Consider the following 25,792-nt stretch of genomic DNA (forward strand, 5'->3'; position numbering starts at 1 on the left):
CAGTGTCTGGTTTAGGACTGTATAGGAATTCCTCTTCACTATTTCTCCTGACAGCTCTGGGACAAAATGGAATTAATGGGAATGATAAATGGGTGGGTGAGTGAGTGGTGAATGGATGGGTAGGTAGCTAGGTAGGCAGGAGAGCAGGCTGGCAGATGGATGGATTGATCAGATTAACTCCCAAAATTAGAGTTATAATTAATTTTACAATTTTAGTAAATGACTTTCTGGGTATGAATGGGTTTGCGTGTCAGCACAGTGGTCGCTAAATTAGTGTGGAGAGGAAACTTACTTTTAAAAGAAAATTGTTTCTTGGGTGAATCAGATGTAAATTATGGACAGATTTATTTTAGGAACAGATTTATTTGAACAGTTTAGATTCCGGAGCAATAAACATGTCTTAGAAAACTTGAGGATTTTAACACTTCTTAGTAATTTCATTCTAAGAATCACCTATGCTCTGCACTTCAAGTTTACCTATTTCTTGTCTTTGTCATTTCACAGCATCCCACGGTCAACATCAAACTTCTCCCAGTGTAGCCACAAAGTAAACAGCTCATGACTTCTGATCAGGACGCTAAGGTCGTGGCTGAACCGCAGGGCCAGCGCGTCCAGGAAGGGAAAGGCGGTGCTCATCTGGTGAGTGTCCATCCAGGCCGGAATCCCTGGTACACCTCTCTTCTCTTTTTCTGATAAAAGATTTTGCATTGGATTTAATAAGTAGAAATGTAGTAACATTCACATATCTTAGGACCTGAATATATAGATAATATATTCTGGATAGATTTATGGGGAGTACTGTATAAGTAGCTGTAAGTACTCGGTGATAGCAAATATAAATGGTAGTCCTACGTCTAAATACTTAAAGCTTTGAATTTTATGTTATTATTTTTTAAAGATTTATTTATGCATACAAGAACTGGGGTGTAGGCCAGAGGCGCAGGGGATGAGAGGATATTCACCAGAGCAGAGTTGGGGAGCAGAACAGGCGGATTGACTGAAATATGCTGCTGAGGGGAGCAGGGTCGAGACAAGAGAGGTCTGCTGTGCCATGTGGGTCACCTCCCTGGCCGGGGTTGAACTCATGCTGCAGTAGCTACGGATTGCTTAATAGTGCTGGTGCTTAACCCCTTGTGCCACCAGGGAGGCCCAGCTTTGAATTTTATTTTATTTTATTTTTTTTTTAAGATTTATTTATTTATTTATTTATGCAAGCACTGGGTACAGTCAGAAGCGCGGGAGGGTGAGAGGATTCACCAGAGCCAGAGCGGGGAGCAGAGCAGGCAGAAGGACCGAAGTACACTGCTGAGGGGAGCAGCGGGCGGCAGGAGAGGTCTGCGCGCCCCAGCTTTGAATTTTAAATCAGGAAGAAGATGTAGTGATTTATACTTTAATGTTACAGTCATTGTAGTATGCTTGAGCATTATGATCTTAATATAATTTAAAAAATTTTTTTAAAGATTTACTTATTTAGGACCTCCCTGGTGGTGCAAGGGGTCAAGACACAACCTATGAAGCTGTTCACAGTCACTGCAGCATGAGTTTGATCTCCGGCCAGGGAGCTACACATATGGCTTAGCGGACCTCTGCTGGCTTGCCCACTGCTCCCCTCCGCAGTGCATTTCAGTCGATCTGCCTGTTCTGTTGCCCACTCTGTCTCTGGTGAATCCTCTAACCCCCCTACACCACTGGCCTACACCCCAGTTCCTGTATGCATAAATAAATAAGCCTTTAAAAAAAGATTTATTTATTTATACAAGAACTGGGGTACAGGCCAGAGGCATGGGAGGGTGAGAAAATTCACCGGAGACAGAGTGGGGAGCAGAACAGGCAGACTAACCGAAATACACTCCTGAGGGGAGCAGCGGGCAAGGCAGGAGAGGTCTGTTGTGCCATGTGGATATCTCCCTGGCTGGCTGGGAATCAAACTGGCGCTGCAGAGGCTGCGGACAGCTTCACAGTGCTGCGCTCAACCTGCTGCACCACCGGGGAGGCCCTGATTTTTAAATTTTAACTACCTTCATTTATTATATGACTTCATCATGTTAAATAATATTTAAAGTTTATAAATGGCTTTAGGAAAAGTAAATTTTCTCCTTTGAAACTAAAAGAATTTTCTTTACAGTGTTCAGTCAGAATTTCAAAATATTTCAAATTTTAAGGCTTTGGTATTCTAAATACTTATTTCACCAAATTTCTTGAATTCTGAATATTTCACATGAAAACATTATATAAAAAATGTGCTTTCCTTAGTGAGTTTTGTTTTAGTAAATTATTATAGTTTGAAAACATGTTTATATACATTGTAATGATGGGATATTTGATATTTTCAATTTTACAGATGAATGGTCCCATATCTCAAACCACTTCTCAGACGAGTTCCATCCCAGCTTTGAGTCAGGTAATTCAGTTCAAGATTAATCATAGCAGTGCTCAAATATTTACTGTAAAAAAAAGTTAGAAAATGTTGCTGTTTGGCAGCAGTCTTTCTGCCCACCTGTGACTATGCAGGTGCTTCTTTTCACCAACTCTTTCCAGGGCAGCAGCCTCCTGCCTGCCTGTGATCTGTACCATGCCGGGGCTTCTCTTCATTGACCTCTCTCAGCGGACACTGCTCTCCCCAAGGCCGCACTCCTGCAACTCTGCAGGCCTCAGCAAACCTGTCCCTTTTGGGGCAGCTCTTCCTGCCTGCTTGTGTCTATGCAAGTGTCCTTTACTCTGCTGTCCCTTTCCCCAGTAAATCTGCTCTTTAAATGTAAAAAAAAGAAAAGAAAAGAAAATGTTGATGTTTCCTAAAAAGAGATCGGGGGACCCATCCTTATGGATGTTCTTTATCCAAAGAACATAAAATCATCACTGCTAAAAACCTATATGCTCTATAATGTTTGTTGCAGCACTATTTACCATACGTAAGGTATGGAACTAGTCTAAATGTCCATTAATAGATGATTTGACCAAGAAGATATGATACATATATCTAGACTCTGGTATACTATTCACATTCAGTGAAAGATGAAATGCAACCATTTACAGCAAAATGAAGGGAGTTTAAGGGAATTGTGTATAATAAAGGAATTCAGAATGACAAAGTTGAATACTGGGCATTTACATAGTGGTTGACTGGACAAAGTTAAATATTTATAAAAACTAGCATACATTAATAAGCCCCATGAGGGCTTTGAGGTTAACAGGGAGGTGGGAAGGAGAACAGGACAAGCAGATATAATGGATGATGGGCGGCGGCGGGGGAGGGGTGTAGTCCAAAGACTTCTAATAGTCTAAGAAGGAAATTAGACAAAAGTCATTGAGGGCTTTTTTATTTTATTTTTTTAAGATTTATTTATTTATGCAGACAAGAGCTGGGGTACAGGCCAGAGATGCAGGGGGGTGAGAGGATTCACCAGAGACAGAGCGGGGAACAGAACAGGCAGACTGACTGAAATACACTGCTAAGGGGAGCAGCGGGCGAGACAGGAGAGATGTTTCGCCATGTGGGTTTCTCTGGCTGGCCAGGGATAGAACTCTTGCTGCAGAAGCTGCGGATTGCTTCATAGTGTGGTGCTTAACCCCTTGCGCCACCAGGGAGGCCCCCCAACAATAAATGTTTAAATGAAAATTGTATGTGGTGGTTACCACAACATTAATAACCACAGCAAACTTGCCTGTACTTACTACATTATATGCTCAGCTCAAGCACTTAATTTACACCACTCATTTATTCCTCTGTCCCTAGGTACTATTATTTCTGTTTTACAAATGAGGAAAATGAGGCCCAGGAAATATTAGTAATTTCCCCAAGATTACTCAGTTTGTGGCAGAACTGGGATTTAAATCCTGGCAAGCTGGCTTTCATAGTCCAAGCTTAAGATGAAATACTTCCTTTTTGGCATCTGTTATTTAATTTAAAAAGAGAAACAAGTAGAAAATAATACCAGAAACAAAACCATGCTTTTTTGTCAGCCTTACGGCAACTATTTGCACTTGTATCTTAGTGATTGAAATTAATTTGGGTGCAAAGAAATGAATTTATCCCAAATAATTTGTAATAAAGCTGAAGTATTTTAGGTGGAGAATAACATATGTATTTTAGGAAGTCTATTTTGATCTCATATTAAGAGAATGGATTGTATCAAGCCAAGAATGTATAAAACTAAGTAATAGAGGTAAGAAATGATGAGGATGTAGACTAGGAATGGGTGGATTTCAAATTTATTTTCAAGAAGGATTCAGTCATACCAATTTGTGGGTTGGTTGGTTGGTGAGGTAAATCAGAGAAGCGAGCAACTTAATGGGTGCCAGTTTTATTTATTTTGATAGGAAAACCTAAAGAAATAAAGATTTGTTCAAGGGGAAATTCTGGTAGCAATTCAAGTGAATGGTGAAGTGGGCAATTTAGGTCAGTTGGACCTCATTAGAGAGGTTATAGTCTGAGATGTACATTTCAAATAACAAATACGTGTTTTACTATATCGTATAGCAAAGTATTTAAAAGGCTGTTGTATGTGTAGATTAGGGATATTAAAAAATAACAGTTCCATTTAATTAACCCCGCTTTGCCCTCCCTTTAGCTTTCTGTCCATGATGAAAGCTTTCACATCCTTTAAAGGCTTTCTCGACTATAACTACTCTTTTCATAAATTCATCTTTTTATTGGTCACTTGTATTTCTGTATGTATATTTGGTTTTTTTTGTTTGTTTGTTTTTTAAGAGGCATGCTTTGTTTGTTTGTTTGTTTGTTTTGTTTATACATGCACTGGGCACAGTCAGAAGCGCGGGTGGGTGAGAGAATTCACCAGAGCCAGAGCGGGGAGCAGAACAGGCAGAAGGACTGAAGCACACTGCTGAGGGGAGCAGCGGGTGGCAGGCGAGGTCTGCGCGCCATGTGGGACCCTCCTCCAGTGGCCGGGGAGCAGCCGGGGATTGAACCAGCGCCGCAGAGGCCGCAGGCGGCTTTGCAACCCAGCGCTCAACCGCTGCACCACCGGGGAGGCCCCTATTTGTTTTTTTTTTTTAAAGATATATTTATGCATACAAGAGCTGGGGTACAAGCCAGAGATGCAGGGGGTATGTGTTTGAGAGGATTCACCGGAGACATAGTGGGGAGCAGAACAGGCAGACTGACTGAAACACACTGCTGAGGGGAGCAGCGGGCAAGACAGCAGAGGTCTGCTTCGCCATGTGGGTTTCTCCCTGGCCGGCCGGGGTTTGAACTCATGCTACAGAGACTGCGGATTGCTTCATAGTGCAGTGCTTAACCCCTTGCACCAGGGAGGCCCCCTGTGTGTATATTTGATTGAATTTCATTTACAAAATTATGTTCTGTATTTTGTAGGTGTTTTAGATGTATGTTTTATCTTTGGGGTTTTAAGAGGATAATAGCAGGAACTATGTAAAAGCACATTGAGATACTTGAAAAGAACATAAGCATGATTGATGTTTAGGTCATTCATCTAAAAAACTTATCTTTATATATCTAGATCTACTCTCTATTTGACTATATCTATCTGTCTATCTATATCTGTTTGTGGTTACCATTGTCATTAACCAAAAGTTATAACTAATTTAAATTGATGGATTTAAACCTCAGTACCATATAAAATATTTCTGTGATGTTCATTCCCCTCTTTATGTTGCTGGGTCCATAGGTTGCATCTTACTGTGTGCATAATACCACAAAATTTGTGATTTTTTTTATGCATTAGCCTTTTAAATCCTGAAGAATAGTAAGGCTGTAAATTAAAATTACAATAATACTAAGTTTTATACTTTTTTTTTTAATGTTTATTTATTTATGCACACAAAAACTGGAGTGAAGGCCAGCGGTGTAGGGGGTGAGAGGATTCACCAGAGACATTGGGGAGCAGAACAGCAGATTACTGAAATATACTGCCGAGGGGAGCAGCAGGCAAGACAGGAGAGGTCTGCTGCGCTATGTGGGTAGCTCCCTGACTGGGCATGCCTGCAATAGCTTGATAGTGCTGAGACTTTAACCTCTGCACCACCAGGGAGGCCCACATTGATAGTCCGTCTTACTGAGGCTCTCTTGTACCTGGATAAGTCATTTTTCTTTTGTTACTTCCAAGAATTTTTTTTTTAAAGATTTATTTATACATACAAGAGCTGGGGTACAGGCCAGAGACGCAGGGGGTGAGAGGATTCACCAAAGACAGAGTGGCAAACAGAACTTCTAGGCACTGCTGAGGGGAGCAGTGGGCGAGACAGGAAAGGTCTGCTGCACCATGTGGGTTGTTCCCTGGCCAGCTGGCCAGGGATCGAACTCATTGCATAGGCTGTGGATTGCTTCTTAGTGCGGTGCTTCACCCCTTGTGCTACCAGGGAGGCCCCCCATTAATCTTTTTTGACAGTTGAATGTGTTTTGGTGTGGGTTTATCTTACTTAGAGATTTTTGAGCTATTGCATTCGTAAATTCATGTAGTTCATCAAACTTGGAAGATTTTTGTTTGCCATTATTTCTTCAAATATTCTTTCTTCCTGTTTCTTTGTATGTCATTTCTGTTTTTGCCTTCTGGAACTCCCATAATGCTTTTGCTGGTCCACCTGATGTCCCATTAAGTTATTCAACCTCTGTTTTCTTCACGTGCTGTTAGAATTGTATATGGAGGTCACTTGATTTTTTAAAAAATATTTCAAAGGGAGATCCTGGAAATGCTGAGGTTGGGTAGATTGGTTTTTGATTGATATAGAAGGAGATGAGGAGGATGGCATCTTAGAACAAGAGGCAATTGTAGAGGTGAGCTGTGGTCAGCTTTGAGGCATTTGAAGTGATAATGGGTTTTTGTTTTAAGTATTTTATTAGCTTCCCAACAACAAAGAGAGGTTAAATTTTTTTTTGCCAAGGTGCACATATGTGGTGAAAATGAACAGAGACTCAAATGTAGGCAGATGAGCTCATGAACTTCCACTGAACTCTGCGGCAGATGTGACTAGTTTGTATCCTGGATGAAGAATATTCTTTCATATGGATGTATCTTAACTCTCCCTAATTATAGAGCAATCAAATGCTGGTCTTAGCACTGTTTTGCCCTCAGCAGAATTGTACATTGTTTTATGCTCTCGGTGCTTCATTCTCCTCATCTGTAGAGTAGGGATAAGATGTTCACCTTAGGATGTATAATATAATTAAAATATTTATGTATTTAAATTGTTGTGGTACGTAGTACCATATAAAAAGTTTGCTATTGTTGTCATCATTTGCTGTGGTTTCAACACCTGAACTCCAGTGCATTAAGAAGTGTTCCTATTATTTTTGCTTTAATTAAGTAAAATTCCTAAACTTTTTTCATCATAAAGTATTAAGGGTTTTAAGATATTAGTAGGACACCAGCCATAATTTCTACATTAGACAGAAAAGTCTCTCAGAGAAGATAACTGAGTTGTTTTTTCAATATCATATTGCAACCATAATAAGGAAGAGAAGTGATTATATTGAGAAAGTCTTACAAATGTTGAGATAGCACAGTCCATCATGTGTGGGTCGGCAGTCTTGAACAAGATAGCCTTACCAACAGGTGAAGAAAGGCACCAGCAGCTTTAGAGGGACTTCCTGGTATTGCACCGGTTGGCATAGATTTTTTTTTTTAAAGATTTATTTATTTATTTTTAAAGATTTATCCATCCATGCATACAAGAACTGGGGTATAGGCCAGAGGTGCAGGGGATGAGAGGATTCACCAGAGACAGAGCAGGGAACAGAACAGGGCAGACCAGCTGAAATACACTGCCGAGGGGAGCAGTGGGCGAGACACGAGAGGTCTAGCTGTGCCATATGGGTTAGCTCCCTGTCCAGGGATTTGAACTTGTTGCAGTAGCTGGAGATAGCTTGATAGCACTGTGTCTTTAACCCCTGCGCCACCTGGCATAGATTTTTTTTTCTCTGTTCTTTCCTTTTTCTTAGAATTTTCAGACATCTTCAGAAGTGGCATAAGATGAATCTCATTGTGCCTGTCAGGAACTTAAATAGCTATCACTCTCAAAATTTGTCTTTTCTTCCCCTCTATGTACACACTTTAAAAACAATGTTATGTATGTATATATTTAGTTTGGGGTGTTTTAAAGCAAATCCCAGATGATGTGTCATTCATCATAAACACTTCTTTATTCATCTTTTCACATAAAGCATTCCGTTTTTCGCTTAGCACAATTATAACTAAACACCCAAAGATGTTATTTCTCAAATACAGAAAATCAGATGCAATTATAAGTACCTAGCTATAAATTTTAAAGAACAAGTTTTTAATATTATTTCTCTTTAAGGGAATATGTGTTTAACTTCTTTGGTTGCCACCCTGCCGTTAAATATAATTCAGAGAATGCTGAAACACTATGGATAAGGCTGGGATCATGATTTTAGTTATTTTTTATTTGAGTTTATAGGGGTAAGACGAAAAAAAATAAAAGGAAAAATTTTTGTTGCTCTTTTGAATCTGCTATTTGGGTTTTAACTAATGGAGTAGGATGGCTGTTAGGCAGGGTCTGTTGTAATTAGGATTTTGGATTTGAGTGGCAGGGACATGTGACTGCTGTGCAAGGGGTTATTTTTGGTATCTGGGTGTCGGCTTCTTGTCAGAAACCATAGGAAGTTAGTGCGAGATGCAGTTGTAGAGACTCGGAGAAAACGACAACCATTGTTATGTGAGTTTTTGAACTTTTGAACATGGGTTGTTGCTTCAGCAAAGAATTAAGTAGTGACAATGACAGTGAAAAAACTGGCCTGTTACAAAAATCTGTGGAGGAGAAGGAACCGGAGAACAAGATAAGTAAAACTTTATCTTCATTATTTGATACCCTTGAAGGTGAGGAGCTCTACTGTGTTGAACATGGAGCCAGCACGGTGGCTGTTGAAACTAATCTTTGGACTGGGGTTTTTGTGAAATCTGGGCACAAACAGAGTCACAGGCTAACACAGTTGTTTAATTCGGTTCCCTCTTCAATATCAGCAATCTCAACTAGGCTCGACAACCTAGATGGGCCTGCACGGAAATCAGATAGTGTTGCTGTTGAACAGGATTGTGAACATGCCTATGATACTCTGTGTGTGGGCCCTGACAATAAATGGGCTTTTTCTGCAGATGATGAGTCTCTTTCAAATGTCCTGGTGCCTTGTGAACAAGGCCAGCAGGAAGGAGCTTTTGTAAATAACCATCTGTGCCATTACCCTTGTAAATGGTCTCTAAGAGAGAGAGAAACAGCTGTAAATATTCAAATCAGTAGTGATGAGAATAAATCTTTAGGTACATCTGATAGGGAGCTGAAGGCTGAAAACCCTATTCATGTTAATCACAAACAATGTAGTAACTCCAGAGAGAGCGCGTTTTACAGTATTTGTGTTGTGGATCCTGACTGCCTGGGTATTGAAGATGAACTGTGTGCACAACTGTGTGGAGCAGCTGCAGTGGAAGAGGATTGTTCAGCTGTCCCTGCTGAGGGGAATCACAGAAGGACCTGGCCGCCAGAGAACTCTGCCCTTGGGCCAGGGAAGTTAAAGAAAGGGCTGTCCATACAGGGCATGACAGATCCAAATCAAATCAAGGAAATCTTTAGTGAGAAAACTATACTTAGTTCTGAAATTTTGACTGACAGTGACCCACCCTATAAAGTAAACATTGGTAACATGCAGACTGAGTCATTAAGGGCAAATGCTTACACCCGGTTCCCTAAAGATTCCTCAGAAAGTAGTGCATTGCACAATGTTGGCATACTCCCTAAATTAAATATTAACATAGACACGGACTCAATAAAATACGTGCGTGCCATTCCTCAAGAAATGGAGAGTTCAGGACTAGTAAGCCCCCCAAACAGTCCACATATTAATTTCATTAACACATCAGGTGTTGGAAGAAATGGCAAATCTGGGTCTGTAACAGTTAGTGTAGATCAGAGTTTAAACGCTGAAAAGGAAGGAGGAAATAACTCAATGACACCACTGAAAGATAATGATTGCTTGAACTTAGATGTCAGCAGATCGGACAGTAGTCTCCTCTCCCTAAGTCTAAAGAGAATTGATTTAAATTCAAAGAGTTGTGTCAGTCCAGTGAGCTTTCCAAATGAGTGTCTTTCTGTTGGTGTTAATTTCCATCAAGTTGTGCTTAACACTCTTGATGTTGATCCCGGACCTGAACCCCTTCTGAGACCAGCAGTGATAGAGGAGCAGCACCCAGGCAGCCACAGCCTAGGAACTGGAAGTCCCCACCTTACAAACAAAGGAGACTTGTCTTTGCAATCTGATAATAGTTCTTATTATCAAGATGAAGCTAAGATGAGTGATTTTGAAGATGAGGATCATGGTAAGAGGGCTTTTGAATGGAGGTCTTGTCAGGTGGTTCTGTGCGCAGAACCAGGGGCTGGCAAGGTCCAGGCACAGATCTGTGATTTAACTCATGCAGTCCAAGAGGCAAACATGGAGCTTAGTTCCCAGGAAATGCCCCCAAATGGCAGGTCTTTTGATGGCTCCACAAGTCTTAAGAGCAGCTTTATTTCCCCTGCATTTTTTTTCACTTGCACAGAAGAAAGTGAAATAGGCCTGAATTCTAAGACTGAAAATGAAAAATGTGTCAAGGTGTCAGGCAATAACCCTCACAGATTAGAATATGATGAAAAAGAGTCAATAAAAGATAACCACAGAGAAACAAGTAAACATAACATAGAAAATATCAAGTCCAATTCCAAAATGACCTTTGACTGGGAAACAGATATACTCACACGCAAGGCGGTGCCCAGGCAGGAGCTACTGGCTTGTGTGAGTGCTAATACAACAAAAATCCCTGATTTTGATACATATCAAATAGAAAAAAATGATGAAAACCATAGAGTGGATAACTACAGACATGAAGATCTTAAACCTGGATTATCTGTTAGCCAAAGTTTGAATTCAGAAGAACAGAAGTCAGAAGTAAAGAATAATTCTAGCAACAATGGGGAAAATCTAGGACTGAAGCAGAATTCCTCTGAATCAACCGAAGATGCCTTTGGTGATGGTGTACTGGGGTTGACTGAGCCAAAACTAACAGGTAAAGAAGAGGAAGAGAGACTTTATTTGGAGAAAGATAGCATTAATTCCAGCATCCTGGACTGCGAGGGCACCTGTCTGACAAGTGGGCATATCCACAATTCTAGACAGAGAAGTGCTAAACCCACCTTAAGCAGTGTAGAGGATTTCGTCGGAAGTTCACAGGTAACGTTTGGGAAAGTGGAGTTATGTGGCAGTCCTGAGGGGCATTCTTCCTTGGCTGGTGTTGACCCTGCTGGAGTAGACAGCAATACAGCTGCTCCTCATCCTGTGCTGCAGGTAATTACGCCCATCATCCCAGGTGACAGCAAAGAAATGGCGGTACCAAGCAGTGAATACCATGTTTTATCACTCACAGAAGATGTAAATATACTTGAAAGTCCCCCAATAGGAGATTTGCGGAACTTCCCAGAGGAGTCACACGCTCAGTTTTTGAATGAACCTTCCTATTACCCGATAGGAGGGTTAACAGGTCAGCTGTTTTCTGGAACACTGGCACCTGGTTATGGTGGGTGTCAAGTGGGCTGTCTCTGCACAGTGGGGAAGGGTGCCTTAGAAAGTGAGTACACATTTATTGAGGACCTGCGTGGTGAGCCACAGGACTTCGAGACAACCTCGTTTTGGATGGAAAATCCCCCTTACCAGCTACCGATGGCAGAGGATGGTGTTATTTGGGGATGGCAAAATAGAGACATACAGTTAGTAAGTATAATTTATCAATTTCTATTATTGTCCTGTGATATGGTTTTTCATTTTGGTTGCTTTTAACTTAATAAATGTTTATTCTAAATAGGCAGAATTGAAGGTGTAGAACTTCATTTCCATTTGGAGCATATGAATTAGATTCACTGGTATATTTGAGGCAGTTTGTATATCAGTTCTTTTTTTTAATATTTATTTATGCATATAAGAACTGGGGTACAGGCCAGAGGTGCGGGGTGGTGATGAGAGGATTCACCAGAGTCAGAGTGGGGAGCAGAACAGACAAAGACTGAAATACACTGCTGAGGGGAGCAGCGGGTGAAACAGGAGAGGTCTGTTGTGCCATGTGGGTAGCTCCCTGGCCTGGGATTGAACTCGTGCTGCAGTTAGCTTCACAGTGCTGTGCTTAACCCCTTGCACCACCAGGAGACCCTGCATATCAGTTCTTGTAAGGATTAAACCCTGTGCTTTGTGCAGATCATCTTGTGGATATTACTTGTGTGTTTGTAAAGGCTGCCCTGCCTTGTGCCCATCCTCTCCCGCTGCCAGCACAGAATAGATATTTGGTCCATTGAAGAGTCATTTCTGAAAGAACATGCTTGGGAAGAATAGATTCATTAAAATCGGTGTTTTTTCATACCTTTGTATGTAATTATCTAAGGCAAGCGATTGTTGATGTTTAGAGTACTCTGAAGTCTTCGTTCTGTCTCCTTGCTTCAGACCACAGTGCTCAAGCGCTGCTCACCTGTTTGGAAGAACTCTCAAAGATGATTCTTCAGTGGGCTTTTTTAGTTTAAGCCTCTTTCTAGAAATTCTATTAATAAGTGCAAATTTTCAATAAACTAGGAGCTAGCCTTGCTCTTAAAGCAGCTTTTTGGACATACGTGATCGAAAGGGCATACTTATAATAGCAAAATCTCATTTGTTCAGCCAGCAGTTTATTTTTGTTGTAGTAGGCAAGAGAAATGGTAATAGTCAGTACGTTGAAGTGGCTCAAAAGTTAACACCTATTATATGGAATTAAATAAGTAGAAATCAAACCCTGTGATATTGGAATATTATCCATTATACTCCCTTTCTTTCCATGCCTACATTTGGAGTTTTACCAGAAAGAGTTACATTTGAGTTAAACAATTTTGTTCTTTAAATAGTTGTGAAAGGGCCTCCCCGGTGGCGCAGCGGTTGAGCGCTGGGTTGCAAAGCTGCCCGCGGCCTCTGCGGCGCCGGTTCGATCCCCAGCTGCTCCCTGGCCACCAAAGGAGGGTCCCACATGGCGCTCAGACCTCTCCTGCCGCCCGCTGCTCCCCTCAGCAGTGTACTTCCGTCCTTCTGCCTGCTCTGCTCCCCGCTCTGGCTCTGGTGAATTCTCTGACCCTCCGGCACTTCTGACTGTACCCAGTGCATGTATAAACAAAACAAACAAACAAACAAATAAATAAATGAAACATGCCTCTATTAAAAAAAAAATAAAAAGTAAATAGTTGTGAAAGAAAAAACACTATAAAAATAATACGCACGTAATCAACAAAAGTGGGCATGAATTACAATTGACTACTCCTGTCAGTGCTTGGTATACCAGTGCAGCATGCAAATGGATCCGGATGCTGTCTTACTCTTAGCTTTCACTGAGATGTGCACATACTGTTCTGAATTAAACTTTCAATTATGAGAGACAAGTATTATGATTTAACGTACCTCACTCAATGATGGTACTTTGCTTTTCAGAACCCAGTTCTCAGTGCATGTACAGACATCTTTTTAAATCCTTTATTAGCAGCTATTACTGCATTTTACTGGTAAATGGCTCTAAGTCAGTGAATTGCTCTGAATTATTAAGCTCACCTAGAGACAAATCTAGGAGTAGTTCATGCTAACTTTAAAAATTTGAAGGGTTTTTTTCCTTCCATTATATCTCCTGTTTTTCTATTCTCCACCTACCTTGTCCCCTTCTCTGTTATTACTCTCCTTCTTACTCAGTAACTTGTCAGTGGGACCATTCGGTTTCACGTCCAGAAAACACAGTTGTTTTGAATTGGCAGGTTATTTTTTTATGGAACATAGTTTGGGGATTGAAAAGTTTCTCGAGAGCATCAATCAGCACGTTGGGATGCTGCACTTTCCCAGTGTAACACTTTTATGAAAGTTGCCTTAGAGTATGCCTATAAGATTGGGTTTGCCTCTGGTTTTAATAACCATTGTTTAACTAGAATTTTCAGTGAGAAGGTAAAACTCAGGAAGCTCAAGTTGTTGATTATCAGTTGGAGTTCCATACAACTGCAAGAGAATAACCACATTAATATATATGTGTGTGTATATGTTTAATGCAAGTTATTTCTCATTTGAATTACAAGAAGTCAATGGATGCTTGATTGCCATTTTGTTTATTGATATTAGTAAACAATTTTATGATCACCCTAGTTTTTGTGGGCAAGTTATGTGGTCTTTCTCTGTCTTTGTTTTCTGGTTTGTGCAATAGCGCAGTGATAGATATCTGCCTTGCAGTGTTGTTGTGATTAAGTCTAAGGGGTGAATGGCTTGTGCCAGTACCTATAGACTCCATATTGTCAGTGTGACGTTGCTGACTCTTAATGACAAGCCCTTTCATCCTGTCATATTCTAAAGTCTCTCTTGAATACTAGTTAGCTACTTAAGTGTGTTAAGTTCCTGCTATTTGATTTGGAATTAAAATATTTAGTACTTAAGAAGCAGTAAATTATGTAAGGATAGAGTTCATTTTACTTGTGGCATGAACCTTGCACAAAACCACAAAAAGTAGAAAATAAAATTCTATGTGTTACTTTTTATTAAATGCTCATTCCTTCACCATATTTCTCAAGTACCTCTTTACTGAGTTCAGAACTGCTGGTATATAGTGGGAAGCAAAATAGACATCCATGGACTCTAGTAGAAAAGAAACATGCATTCTATCATCGTAAGCACTATGTGTGATAAAATGTGCTTGCTGCTCACCTCACCGCACAGCTCTTAAAATGTTCATAGGCAGTTCACTTCTAGGCTGCATCAGTAAACTAATGTATATTGGTGATAATGGTAGGGTCAACTGCCAAAGGTGCTAAAATGAGAAAAGGGATTTGGAGAATGTGTAGTATGTTCAGGAGGTGGGGGAGTCAGTTCTGAGGGTGGAGTGGCAGTAACAAGGAGAGCTTGATGTGTGTTGTGTGGTGGAAAGAGACCACTTTTAATGAGGAAGGTGATTTATGCAAGTATTGGAATGGGAAAGGGATGAGTGGGGAAAAGGAAAAAAAAAAAACAAACCAAAAAACACAAATGGTGAGGCAGGGATGTCTGTCAAATATCCTGAGTGTCTTCTGCATTGCTCACTTTGCTCCTAAGGGCGAGGCGGTGTGTCTGCTTTGCTCACCTTACATCCTGATTGCTTACCACCATGCCTCACACTTACCAGCGCTTTGGAAGTTTTTGTAGGACAGATGGGTACATGAGAGAGAAAAAGAAAAAAATACTTTGCACTGAAGCAGAGGCCAAAATCGGCTGAAAGTTTGGATGTCTTATAAGAAGGGAGATTGATTGTTTCTTGACCATAATACTCTCGTAGGATGAGAGGAACCCTGTTCTTCACATTATCACCAATATTTAAAAAATAACAAGAATTCAGGATAGGTGCTCCTTTAGATGTCTGGGTTCATGGGTGTGCTATTTATTGCCCTTGCCTCCTTCTACTACTTCAAGAATACGTACTGTAGTTTAAACCACATGTCCTTTATTCTCAATTTCAGAAGTAGTTTTGTTTCTTGCTATTCAGAGAAAGCTTTAATCATCCCAGCCAGAGTAAATTTATTCTGTCTTTCTAAGATTATTAATGCATACTTTGTTTCTGTGATGGCTGATTGTATACTTCCTGACCCTTTGCACATTTGGAAATAGCAGTGGATAATACCTGATCTTTGGAGTTGCATAGGTTACCTCTGGTGCTGCCAGAGGACACCTGGGACTAGAATCCCTGTCCCTCTCTTGAGAAATTCTGACCCCTGCACGGTGATGTCAAGGCTTGTGGTACCCTGGAAAAGGCAGATAATTTGGTAAGGTTTGAAAAAGTCTTGGCAAAACTGGACTAGAGTTTCGGGAGGTACAGGTATGGGAACTTTCTTGACATGGAGCCACCCGGGTTTGTAAGCAGAAGAAAAGCAGGGCTGATGGTGGTTTAATACAGTTCTTCAGAACAAACCTCACCAAAATTGAGAATTGTGTGATTATCTGGGAGAGTGTTATAGACAGTGAGAGTGGAATAGCACAAGGCCATGTAGCTAAGATGAACTGGGGTCAGATGGGGCACAAAGTTCTCTGGCAGGCTGTTTAAAAGGTGTGGGTTCTTCTGAGGAACATTTGTTTTCTATATCCTTTGCTTGTATGAGTGCTTGAAGCTTTAAGATTGTATGCCTGTCTACATTCTATTCACATTTGTAAATCTGCCAATTGTGGTTTGTGTTGGGTAGTCTGAAGCAGATGTGACAGTGGGACCACCACTTCTTTCCCAGTTTACCTGTTGATATGGCACTAAAATCTCCAGGAAGGCAGGTATGTGTCTTTCCTGGCCCAGTTCCTAGAAAGCCTTGTATGTAGTAGGAATATAAGAATCTAGTGGTAAATTCAGTTGACTTTTGAGTACATCATTTGTTACTTTTGTTCTTCATTGCATCCAAAAATACATGTACATAGAGAGGTTCAGTTTTTAGTCTAAAATTCTGTGACAGATGTATTTTCACTCTGATTTACTATGTAAAGTTGCATTTGATTGCAATCTGAATACAAATAGATATTATATTTTTTCCTAGGTACAAACAGCCAAGGTTTCAGAGCTAAACCCTAATGCAAAAGTATGGGGGTCTCATATGTTACATTTGGAAGCAAGTAGTGCAGCGGATGGCGGTGTGAGTTCAGCCTGGGAAGAGACGGTTGGCCACAGCACAGACCACAGCCTGGACGGTGAGTTTTGCACATGAATGTGATGAAGAGCATCTTGTCTTTGTTTGCTTTTAATCCATTGTTAAGAAATTGTTCATTAAAATTTGTGTCATGATTCTCACAATATTTAAACATTAAGACCTCTCTTATAGCCAAGTTAAAAATTTAAAATAACCATGAGTATAAGCTTTTATTTGTTTTGTTTTAAGGGAAAGTTTTTCTAACCCTGTTTTCGGGGTAAAATTCTTAATCATAGGATTGGATGCTGATGGTGATGGTGACAAAAATGAGAATGCAGCACTGTCAGATTTACAGGAGTCAGACCAAATAGCTATGAACACTTCAGCCGTGGATCACAAAGAATATGAATCTCTGCCTGAAAATAGTGAAACAGGTAATACTTTTTTATAGATTAATTTTCATAGAGTATGCATCTTTTTATGCTGCTTTTAAAAATTTTAGCTTGTTAAATCTCTCTCTAAACAATGTAATTGTATTGTCTCTCTCTGATAGTTTTTTTAAAAAAAAGATTTATTTATTTATGCATACAAGAACTGGGGTGTAAGCCAGAAGTGCAGGGGGTAGGATTCACCAGAGACATAGTGGGGGAACAGAACAGGGAGACTGACTGAAATACACTGCTGAGGGGAGCAGCGGTCGAGACGGGAGAGGTCTGCTGCGCCATGTGAGTAGCTCCCTGGCCAGCTGGGGACTGAACTTGTGCTGCGAGGCTGCAGATTGCTTCATAGTGCTGTGCTTAACTCCTTGTGCCACCAGGGAGGCCCTAGAGATATTTTAAAACTTTTCAGAAAAAGTACAAGTGCAAGAAGAGAATAGGCCTCTTGGGAACCAGATGGGGTTGACATAGTCAGGCTTATCAGTAATGGGACACCAGTGTTCACCTCTTACTTTTTTTCTGCCTTAATCTAAAAGATCAGTCAGTTTTTTAAAACCCCACTAAACCTAAGGGGTAGGTCATTCTGTCATTACAGTCAGCTGGGGCAGCTGGAGTGGCAGAAATAGCTCCCTTGATTTGGCTAAGAGCTGATGTACTTGTGTGTTGTTTCCCAGGTGATCTAAAGACACATTTGAATTAGAGTTGCCCTGTGAATGAGATAGTGTACCCTCTCTGTTTTTATATTCTCGCTACTGGATGTCCTAATACATAGGAGAGGTGCATCACAAATAATGGGTTTGGTATTAAGTATTTATTTTTCTTCTTTAAAGGTGACACCCATAGAGACCTTGTGTTCACCAGTGCAAATTTGCTAAGCACTTTTGTTAAATGCCTCCACTCATAACTGTTGTATTCACTGTGACTAACCTTGTGTGCCCTCCTCCCCTTCTTATTCTGCCCGTGTCACTCACACCATCTAATTCCTTGCCTCCAACTTCCTACACAGTTACTTAGCAAACACCTCAATCTCCTTTAAATATCATTCTCTACCTTATTATGTACCCACTGTTAAGCATATAGATGACTGTGGCTAAGCAAGAATTTATAGTAATGTAAAGCCATCTCATTTTAAGTTCATGATGACAAACTTGCAGCAGGCCCTCAGCATGAGCCCATGCTGCTGTTGCTAGTAAGGCTCAGTGAAATGATGCTTCTGGAGAACTATTTCACACTTCCTGTTTTCTCCTCAGATGCTAGCACTCTCCTCTTCATTGGCGTGGAGGGTGGGGAGTGGTATAGAGTATTAGTAAAGCATAACTGATGTATAGTGGCATCACATATTTAAAGTAAACTTCAGCTTTTCTGTTATTTTCCCTAGCTTAACGACATTATCCAGTGCATCATGGATATTGATGCATCTCTTATTGATTTCTCTACCACATTTGGTATTTATGCACCTGTAAAACTATCACCACAATCAAAATAATAAACATATGTGACCACAAAATGCTTCCCGTGTCCTCCATGCTGTCATCTACTTGTCTCAGACAACCACTGATCTGGATTCTGTCATAATAGGTTAGACTATCTTGCATTTTCTAGAATTTTTTTGTCAGCGGAGTATTGTTTCACATGCATGCCCTTTATCAGGTTGGTATGGTGCCCATCTCTTCCCATTTGTGAGGGTTTTTTTGAGGAATATTTGTTGGAATTTATTGTGCTTTTTCTCCATCTATGGCAGTGATTATTTCTTTCTTTTTTTTTTTTTTTTTTTTTTTTTGGTGGGACCCTCACCAGCAGCTGGGGAACGAACCGGCGCTCAACTGCTGCGCGACCAGGGGAGGCCCAGCAGTGATTATTTCTTTAGAGAATGTTAAGAAAAGTTGAATGGATTGATTTTTCAAATGTTTCACCAGCCTTCCTTTCCTGGCGTAGACCTCACTGTATCATTATACATATTTGAAGTTTTATTGGGTTAAATTGACCAAAATTTTGCTTAGGATTTTTAAACCTCTTTTCATAAGAGATAAAATGATTTGGTTGGTGTTTTGTTTTCGATGAAGGCCCTTCTATTCAATTTTTTTTGAAGTGTCATTTCTTTCTTAAATAAAGATGTGAATACCTTCTGGACATAGTTTTCTTTGTGGGGAAGTTTTCAGCTACAGTTTGGTTTTCTTTTATATTAGATTACTCAGGTTGTCTGAGTAATTTGCTTAATTTTATCAAAGTTATTGCATAGTTCTATAATACTCTGTACTTGTGATAATCTGTAGAATCTATAGTCATGTCACATTCATTGCTGGTTGGTAATAATAGTCTTTTCAATCTTTTTTCCTCCCTCACTCTAAACGTTCTGAATAGAAGTTGCATCAATTCTTGTCAAAGAACCAAAGAACCAGTATTGGCACTATTGGTTTTTCTCAGTTCTTTTTTTCTTCCTGTTTTATTGGGTTTCTTCTCTCTTTATTCATACACTTTCTTCCAGTTACCTTAGATTTTATTTGTTCTTGTTCTAGTGTCTTAAGATGGAAGCTGGGCTTATTGATTTTATTTATTTTTTTTGGCTCTTTTCAGTTTATTGCATGAAGGAGTTACACTAGTCCAAGTTAAAAGCAGACCCCAAATGGTTACATTATACAAGCTGTGAGGTTTTTAACTTGTGACAAGGGACAGAAGGGAAATTCTACTCATTGCAAGGAAATCCTCACTTAAGCTTCAGTGAGCCAAAAGCACTTAAAACCCATGAACCTTCAGCTGGTCGTCCTTAGCCAGTCCAATCTCTACGAGGAACTGGCATATGTTCTTGCGCTGGTCACCCTGTAGCTGAATTACTTCTCCATATTCTGGATGCTCAATTACAGTACCATTGCAGGCAAATTTCTTCTTAAACGCCTTCACTAGTTTCTTTTTATCGTAATCAGCGATCCCTTGGACAGTAGTAAGGGTCTTCCTGCCGTTTCTCTGTTGAATTCTTATATGGATATAATCCTCAGTGCCAGCAGGAAGCAGATCATCACCCTTACTTGCATCAGCAAAGGGGTCGAAAGAGTGGAGGTTCTGGATAGCGGACATACGATACGATTCCTTTTCCTCGGTGGAAACGGCCTGTGGAAGGCGGCGGCGGGAGAAGGCGGGCGGGGCGGGGGGGACGGAGCGTCGGGAAGCGAGAGGGCTCGAGGGGGAGGCTGCTGAGACCTTGGCGGCGGCTCAGTGACTGGGGCCTGGGCTTATTGATTTTAGACTTTTTATTCTAAGATAACCATTTGGGTCTGTAAATTTCCATCTAAATATTGCATTAGCACAATCTCAGAATTTCTCAGATTTTGTGTTTTTGTTTTATATTCTTTATTTTTTTTTACGTCTTTTTTTTTAAATCATTTCCTTTTTTTTTTTCAAACTTTTTTTTTTTTTTTTAGATTTATTTATTTATACAAGCACTGGGTACAGTCAGAAGTGCGGGAGGGTGAAAGAATTCACCAGAGCCAGAGCAGGGAGCAGAACAGGTAGATGGACGAAGTACACTGCTGAGGGGAGCAGTGGGCAGCAGGAGAGGTCTACGCGCCATATGGGACCCTCGACTGGCGGCCGGGGATCGAACCGGTGCTGCAGAGGCTGCGGGCAGCTTCGCAGACCAGCGCTCAACCACTGCACCACCGGCGAGGCCCTGTTTTATATTCTTTAATCCATGGATAGTTTACAAGTATATCACTTAGTTGCCCAATACTTGGGGTTTTTTCAGGGAGCTTTCTGTTGTTGATTAGTAATGTAATCAGTCTCATTGTGAACAAAGGACATATTTTGTATAACTTGAGTCTCCCTTTGAATTAAGATTTGTACTCTGCCCCAGGTTATAGACCTTTTTGGTGATCGTTTTCTGCGTATTTTGCTTTTGTATTTTTTGGTGTATTCTCTAAATAACAGTCAGGCTTAGTTTGGTGATAGTGTTGTTCAGGTATACTACAATCTTTCTGGTTTCTTGCTCTATCAATTATTGAGAGAGGTGTTGGTTTTTGGAGTTGTCTATTTCTCTTATTAATTCTATCAGTTTTTGCTTTGTGTATTTTGGGGCTCTGTTTTAGAATTTTTATGATTTCTTGATGAGTTGACTCTTGCTCAATGAAATGATCTTTATTCCTGGGAATTTTCTTTATAGTCACCTCAGCTTTCAACTATGTTAGCATATTATATCTTCCACCATCCTTTTACTTTTAGCCTATGCTTAATAAAATACTCATTATAGATAGTAGTTGTCTTGCCTTTTTAAAATCAAGTCTTAACGCTCTTTGCCTTTAATTCTGTGTTTAGAATATTAACACTGTGTTAATTTATGTGGCTAGGTTTGAGTCTATCATCTTATTATATGTTTTTAGAACACCTTTTGATTTACAGAAAAAATGCAAAGATTGAACACACAGAATTCCTGTACACCAAGCATCCAGTTTCTCCTATTCTAACTTGGAATGTTTATATTGATATTTTTGCCACATTACCGAACCAGTATTGGTACATTTTTACCTAGTATCCTTTTTCTGCCCCAGGATCCATCTAGGACACTGCATTACATGTAATCAGTCATGTCTCCTTAGGCTTTCTGGACTGTAGCAGTTTCTCAGACTTCAGTTTTTCGTGTCCTTGAGTATTTTGAGGAGTAATGGTCAATTGTTTTGTAGAGTACTCTTCTATTAGAATTTGTTTTATTTTTTTTTCATCACAATACTAGTATTATGGCTTTGGGGGCAGAAAGACCACAGAGGGTAAAATACCATTTCTACCCCACCACACTAAAGGCATATATTAGCAACATCTTCTATCACTGTTGAGATGGACCTTAATCAATAGGCTGAGTGTTTATCAAGATTTCCGTACTATAAAGCTCCTCATTTTCTTCCTCCTCCCATTTTGTACTCTTTGGAAGGAAGTTACTGTGCATAGCCCATACCTAATGAATGTCCCCTTCAGGAGGGCAGAAAAATCTATATAATTAATTGGGAATTCTTATGAGAGTTTTTCTCTTCTTCCTTATTTGTTTATGTATTTTTAAAGATTTATTTATGCATACAAGAGCTGGGGTGGCCAGAGATTTGGGAAGGTGAGAGGACTCATCAGAGATAGAGCAGGGAGCAGAACCGGCAGAGCTATAGAAATACACTGCTGGGGGGAGCAGTGCGCGAGATAGGAGAGGTCTGCTGCGCCATGTGGGTCAGCTCCTTGGCCAGTGATCGAACTCATGCTACAGTAGCTTCATAGTGCTGAGACTTAACTCCTTGCTCCACCAGGGAGGTTCTCTTCTTCCTTTTTTTCCCAGCTATTATTATTGTGGTTGAATTATTTTATTCAATGATCGATATAATGGTAATTTTTATATCAATATATATACCAGTACGAAATCATAGGTTTTTTATACTTTGGGTTATAATCCAATACTTCTACTTTTGTTGCTCAAATATCCTATCATTGGCTCCATTTCATATGCCCCCATCAGTCTTGTTTGTTTTCTTTCTCTGTTTCCTAGAACCAGAATTTTGCCAAGGAAATCAGGTTGTTTTTATTGGAAATAGTATCAAAATACCATTATTAAGAAAAATAACTTATCTTTGTAGTTACTATTTCTGGTGCTCTTTTTCTATGTTTAGACAGAAAAATAATCTGGTTTTGATCCATTCTGTGTAACATTTTTTAAGATTTTCTCTTTTTATTAAGCATTTTGATTTTTGATGTGTCTTAAAAATGACCTTCATGTTTCTTTGGGTTTATTTCACCTAACAAGTTGGAGCTGTGATTTACATTTTTTTTTTTTTTCATCAAACTTGGAAACATTTTGGCTATAATGTCTAAAAACGCATAAAAGAAATTCTGTATGATCCTTATGTCCTGTGTGTTTGAAGCCTATCCTTGATTCTTTGGCTTGTAACTTTTTCTTGCTTTGATTTTTTTGTTCTTTATATTATTATTTTAGTGTCTGTGTTCTTATTGGCTACCTAGAAATGCTATTTGAATTGGCATTAAAAGTGCTTAGACTTCTTTTGTGAATAAAAGGCACGTGTTAAACTTTGTCTTACTCCTCAGGTTATTTTCAAAACTGTGTTGTTTTGTGTGGGCAAGGAGAGTATTTTTGCATATGATTTCCTTTTTTTTAGCAGTAAACTATTTTCTTACATTCTCCATATAATATATAGATAGGCTAATATGGATATTGCAAACATTAAAATTGATCTACTGAATCATCTGGTAAATTTTAAGCTATTTTGCCTGAGTTGATCATTACTTTTATACAGGAGGAAATGAGTCTCAACCAGAAAACCAGGAAGACCCTCGAGAAGTACTTAAAAAAACATTGGAATTCTGCTTATCTAGGTAAGGATGGTAGAGGGTTTTCTCATACTTAATATCTGTGGTGTTACATATTGGTTATTGCATACAAATTTGACATTTTACATAGGATGAGTGTGTATCTGTTACCTGAGAGTGTATCTGTTACCTGTGTATCTGATACCTGTCTATGGCTGTGTACATGTTAATACAAAATCTAGAATATTGTGTAGTAATTATCTTTGACTTGATAGAGAACAGTGTTCCTCACAGTGGTGCACAGACTTATTTTGCCAATATCATTATCTGGACTGTTTTTTGTAATAAGCGTTCCTATACTCTTCCCCTCGTCCACGAATTAATCTCTGAGATAGGCCCTTAGGTCATCAGTCTCAGAGACATTCTTTACTTAGCACAGTAGAGTTTGATAACACATTTCTTTTAAACTTTTTTTTTTAAGATTTATTTATTTTTATACAAGAGCTGGTGTACAAGCCAGAGGCGTGGGAGGGTGAGAGGATTCACCAGAGACAGAGCAGGGAACAGAACAGGCAGTACACTGCTGAGGGGAGCAGCGGGCGCGACAGGAGAGGTCTGCTGCGCCATGTGGGAATCTCCCTGGCCAGCGGGGAATCGAACCTGTGCTGCAGGGGCTGCGGACTGCTTCACAGCACTGCGCTCAATCCGCTGTGCCACCGGGAAGCCCGATTACACATTTCTTATACTCTTCAAACTATTCCAAACACTGCAGGATCAAATTGTTTCATTTATATAATACTCATTTTCAGCTGTGCTTTTTTTCCTGAATGATACTTTTTCTGTTAAAAAGATACCTTTGGAAGTTCAGAGGGCAGAACTGGACATACAAGAAGATGGGATTGGGTTAAATGAATTTTCTTTGCATATGAAGATAACGAATTGGCTAGATGTAAAGTTTTCTATTAGTAATGGTGATTTTTCTCTGGACCTGCCTTGAGGCCCCACAGAGGTGTCTGCTGAGGATTGTCCTCAGATTATAGAGCTGCTTGAGGATGAAGGTGAGGAGCCCCACAGAGGTGTCTGCTGAGGATTGTCCTCAGATTATAGAGCTGCTTGAGGATGAAGGTGAGGAGCCTTAGCTGAGCTTCCACCTCCAAATATTCACAAATAAGGACACTACTACATACACTACATGATGACATAATGTACAAGGAGATAATACTGTTGCAGAAGTTGGAAAACCTTGTCTGTGCCACTCACAACCCTTGTCTCTGCCTCCTGTGACCATATGCTTTATATCTGTGAGATGGCTAATGAAAATGAGGAGAAAAGTGTTCCCCTTTTCAGATCAGTGGCATTATTGGGCTTTACTACTGTCATCAGTCCTTGTTGCAGAACCACTGAAACCAGAGTTTAGTTGTGTCTAGTGCTAAGATGTTTTAAATGCATTGTCTCTTTATGGAAACATGTTGGAGACAGTCATGAAAGGCTTGAATGCCAGGAAGTAGATCATCTTCACCTAAACTGGTTGTCTGTGACTTGCCTTGTGCCCCTGTGGATATTGGTAATGGTGGTGTTCTCCTGTTTTTACTCCTGCCTTCTAGAAGTGCTAGGTAGTCTGATTAGTTCTGAAGCTTCTCTAGAGGGTACCAGACAGAACAACAAGTATTTGGGTGCCAATCTTTGCTCGCTTTTGCATATATTTCTTACTTTTATGTTCCTTCAACTGGATTTCCTTTTCTAAAAAACAAAAAGAACTCCCCAAACCTGTATTTTTAATAAGCTATTCAAGCATGTATTGGAAACAAGGGTATGCTCTAAATACATTTAAAGAGATTTACCTTCGTGTTAATTTTGGTTGTAGAAAATGCATTATACTTTTGTTCTCTCGTCCTCCCCAAATGTCTTTGAAAATAAATTACCTAAGGTGAGAGGAGGGTTTGAACTCAGATCTAACTCTGAAGTGATAACCACGCCATTCTCAATACCTTTGGTGATGCTTTCTTTTAAATAAGAATTAATAAGAAGAGTTTGTCTTCTTTCTGCAGGGAGAACCTTGCTAGTGATATGTACCTGATATCACAGATGGATAGTGATCAGTATGTGCCAATAACAACGGTAGCTAACCTGGACCACATCAAGAAGCTCAGTACCGACATGGATTTGATCGTTGAAGTGCTGAGATGTAAGTAAATAATACTTTTGCTGAATTATATGTGATTTTTGACTGCATTTTTTTCTCATCTTTGTGATTCTTCAGAATTATAGGTGTTCAGTGATAAAGTACTTGAGGGAAGATAGAGCCCTCCCTTTACCTTCCAGTTCTTTCTGACCAAGCCCCCCTGTCATGCAAAACATCTGGTTTGTCCATCTCTAAAACCTCGGCCTCATCCCTAATGGTAGGTCAAGGGATATGGAAAGGTGCTGGAGATATTAAG

At 39.9% G+C, this 25,792-nt stretch overlaps 2 protein-coding genes across 3 annotated transcripts in view; one reads left to right on the forward strand and one right to left on the reverse strand.

Moving 5' to 3' along the window:
- Positions 1 to 510: 510 nt before the first annotated feature.
- The window catches only part of LARP4B (La ribonucleoprotein 4B), a gene marked incomplete at both ends in the record, with an annotated part of 56,265 nt that continues 30,983 nt past the window's right edge, over positions 511 to 25,792 (forward strand). The window contains 6 exons of one of the 2 annotated variants that reach the window (XM_084254238.1): positions 511 to 639; positions 2,342 to 2,401; positions 16,540 to 16,690; positions 16,926 to 17,063; positions 23,342 to 23,420; positions 25,403 to 25,539. In XM_084254238.1, the coding sequence (XP_084110364.1) occupies positions 559 to 639; positions 2,342 to 2,401; positions 16,540 to 16,690; positions 16,926 to 17,063; positions 23,342 to 23,420; positions 25,403 to 25,539 (646 nt within the window). The remainder of the gene's footprint in view (positions 640 to 2,341; positions 2,402 to 16,539; positions 16,691 to 16,925; positions 17,064 to 23,341; positions 23,421 to 25,402; positions 25,540 to 25,792) is intronic. The other variant, XM_084254237.1, reaches the window with a different exon arrangement.
- Positions 19,800 to 20,538, reverse strand: LOC311183931 (eukaryotic translation initiation factor 1-like; the record flags this gene model as incomplete). Its single annotated transcript, XM_084253637.1, has 1 exon — positions 19,800 to 20,538. The coding sequence occupies exon 1, from the start codon at positions 20,136 to 20,138 to the stop codon at positions 19,800 to 19,802; it is 339 nt and encodes a 112-aa protein (XP_084109763.1). The 5' UTR covers positions 20,139 to 20,538.

Source organism: Talpa europaea (genome assembly GCF_964194135.1).
Source record: "Talpa europaea genome assembly, chromosome: 14".
NCBI lineage: Eukaryota > Metazoa > Chordata > Mammalia > Eulipotyphla > Talpidae > Talpa > Talpa europaea.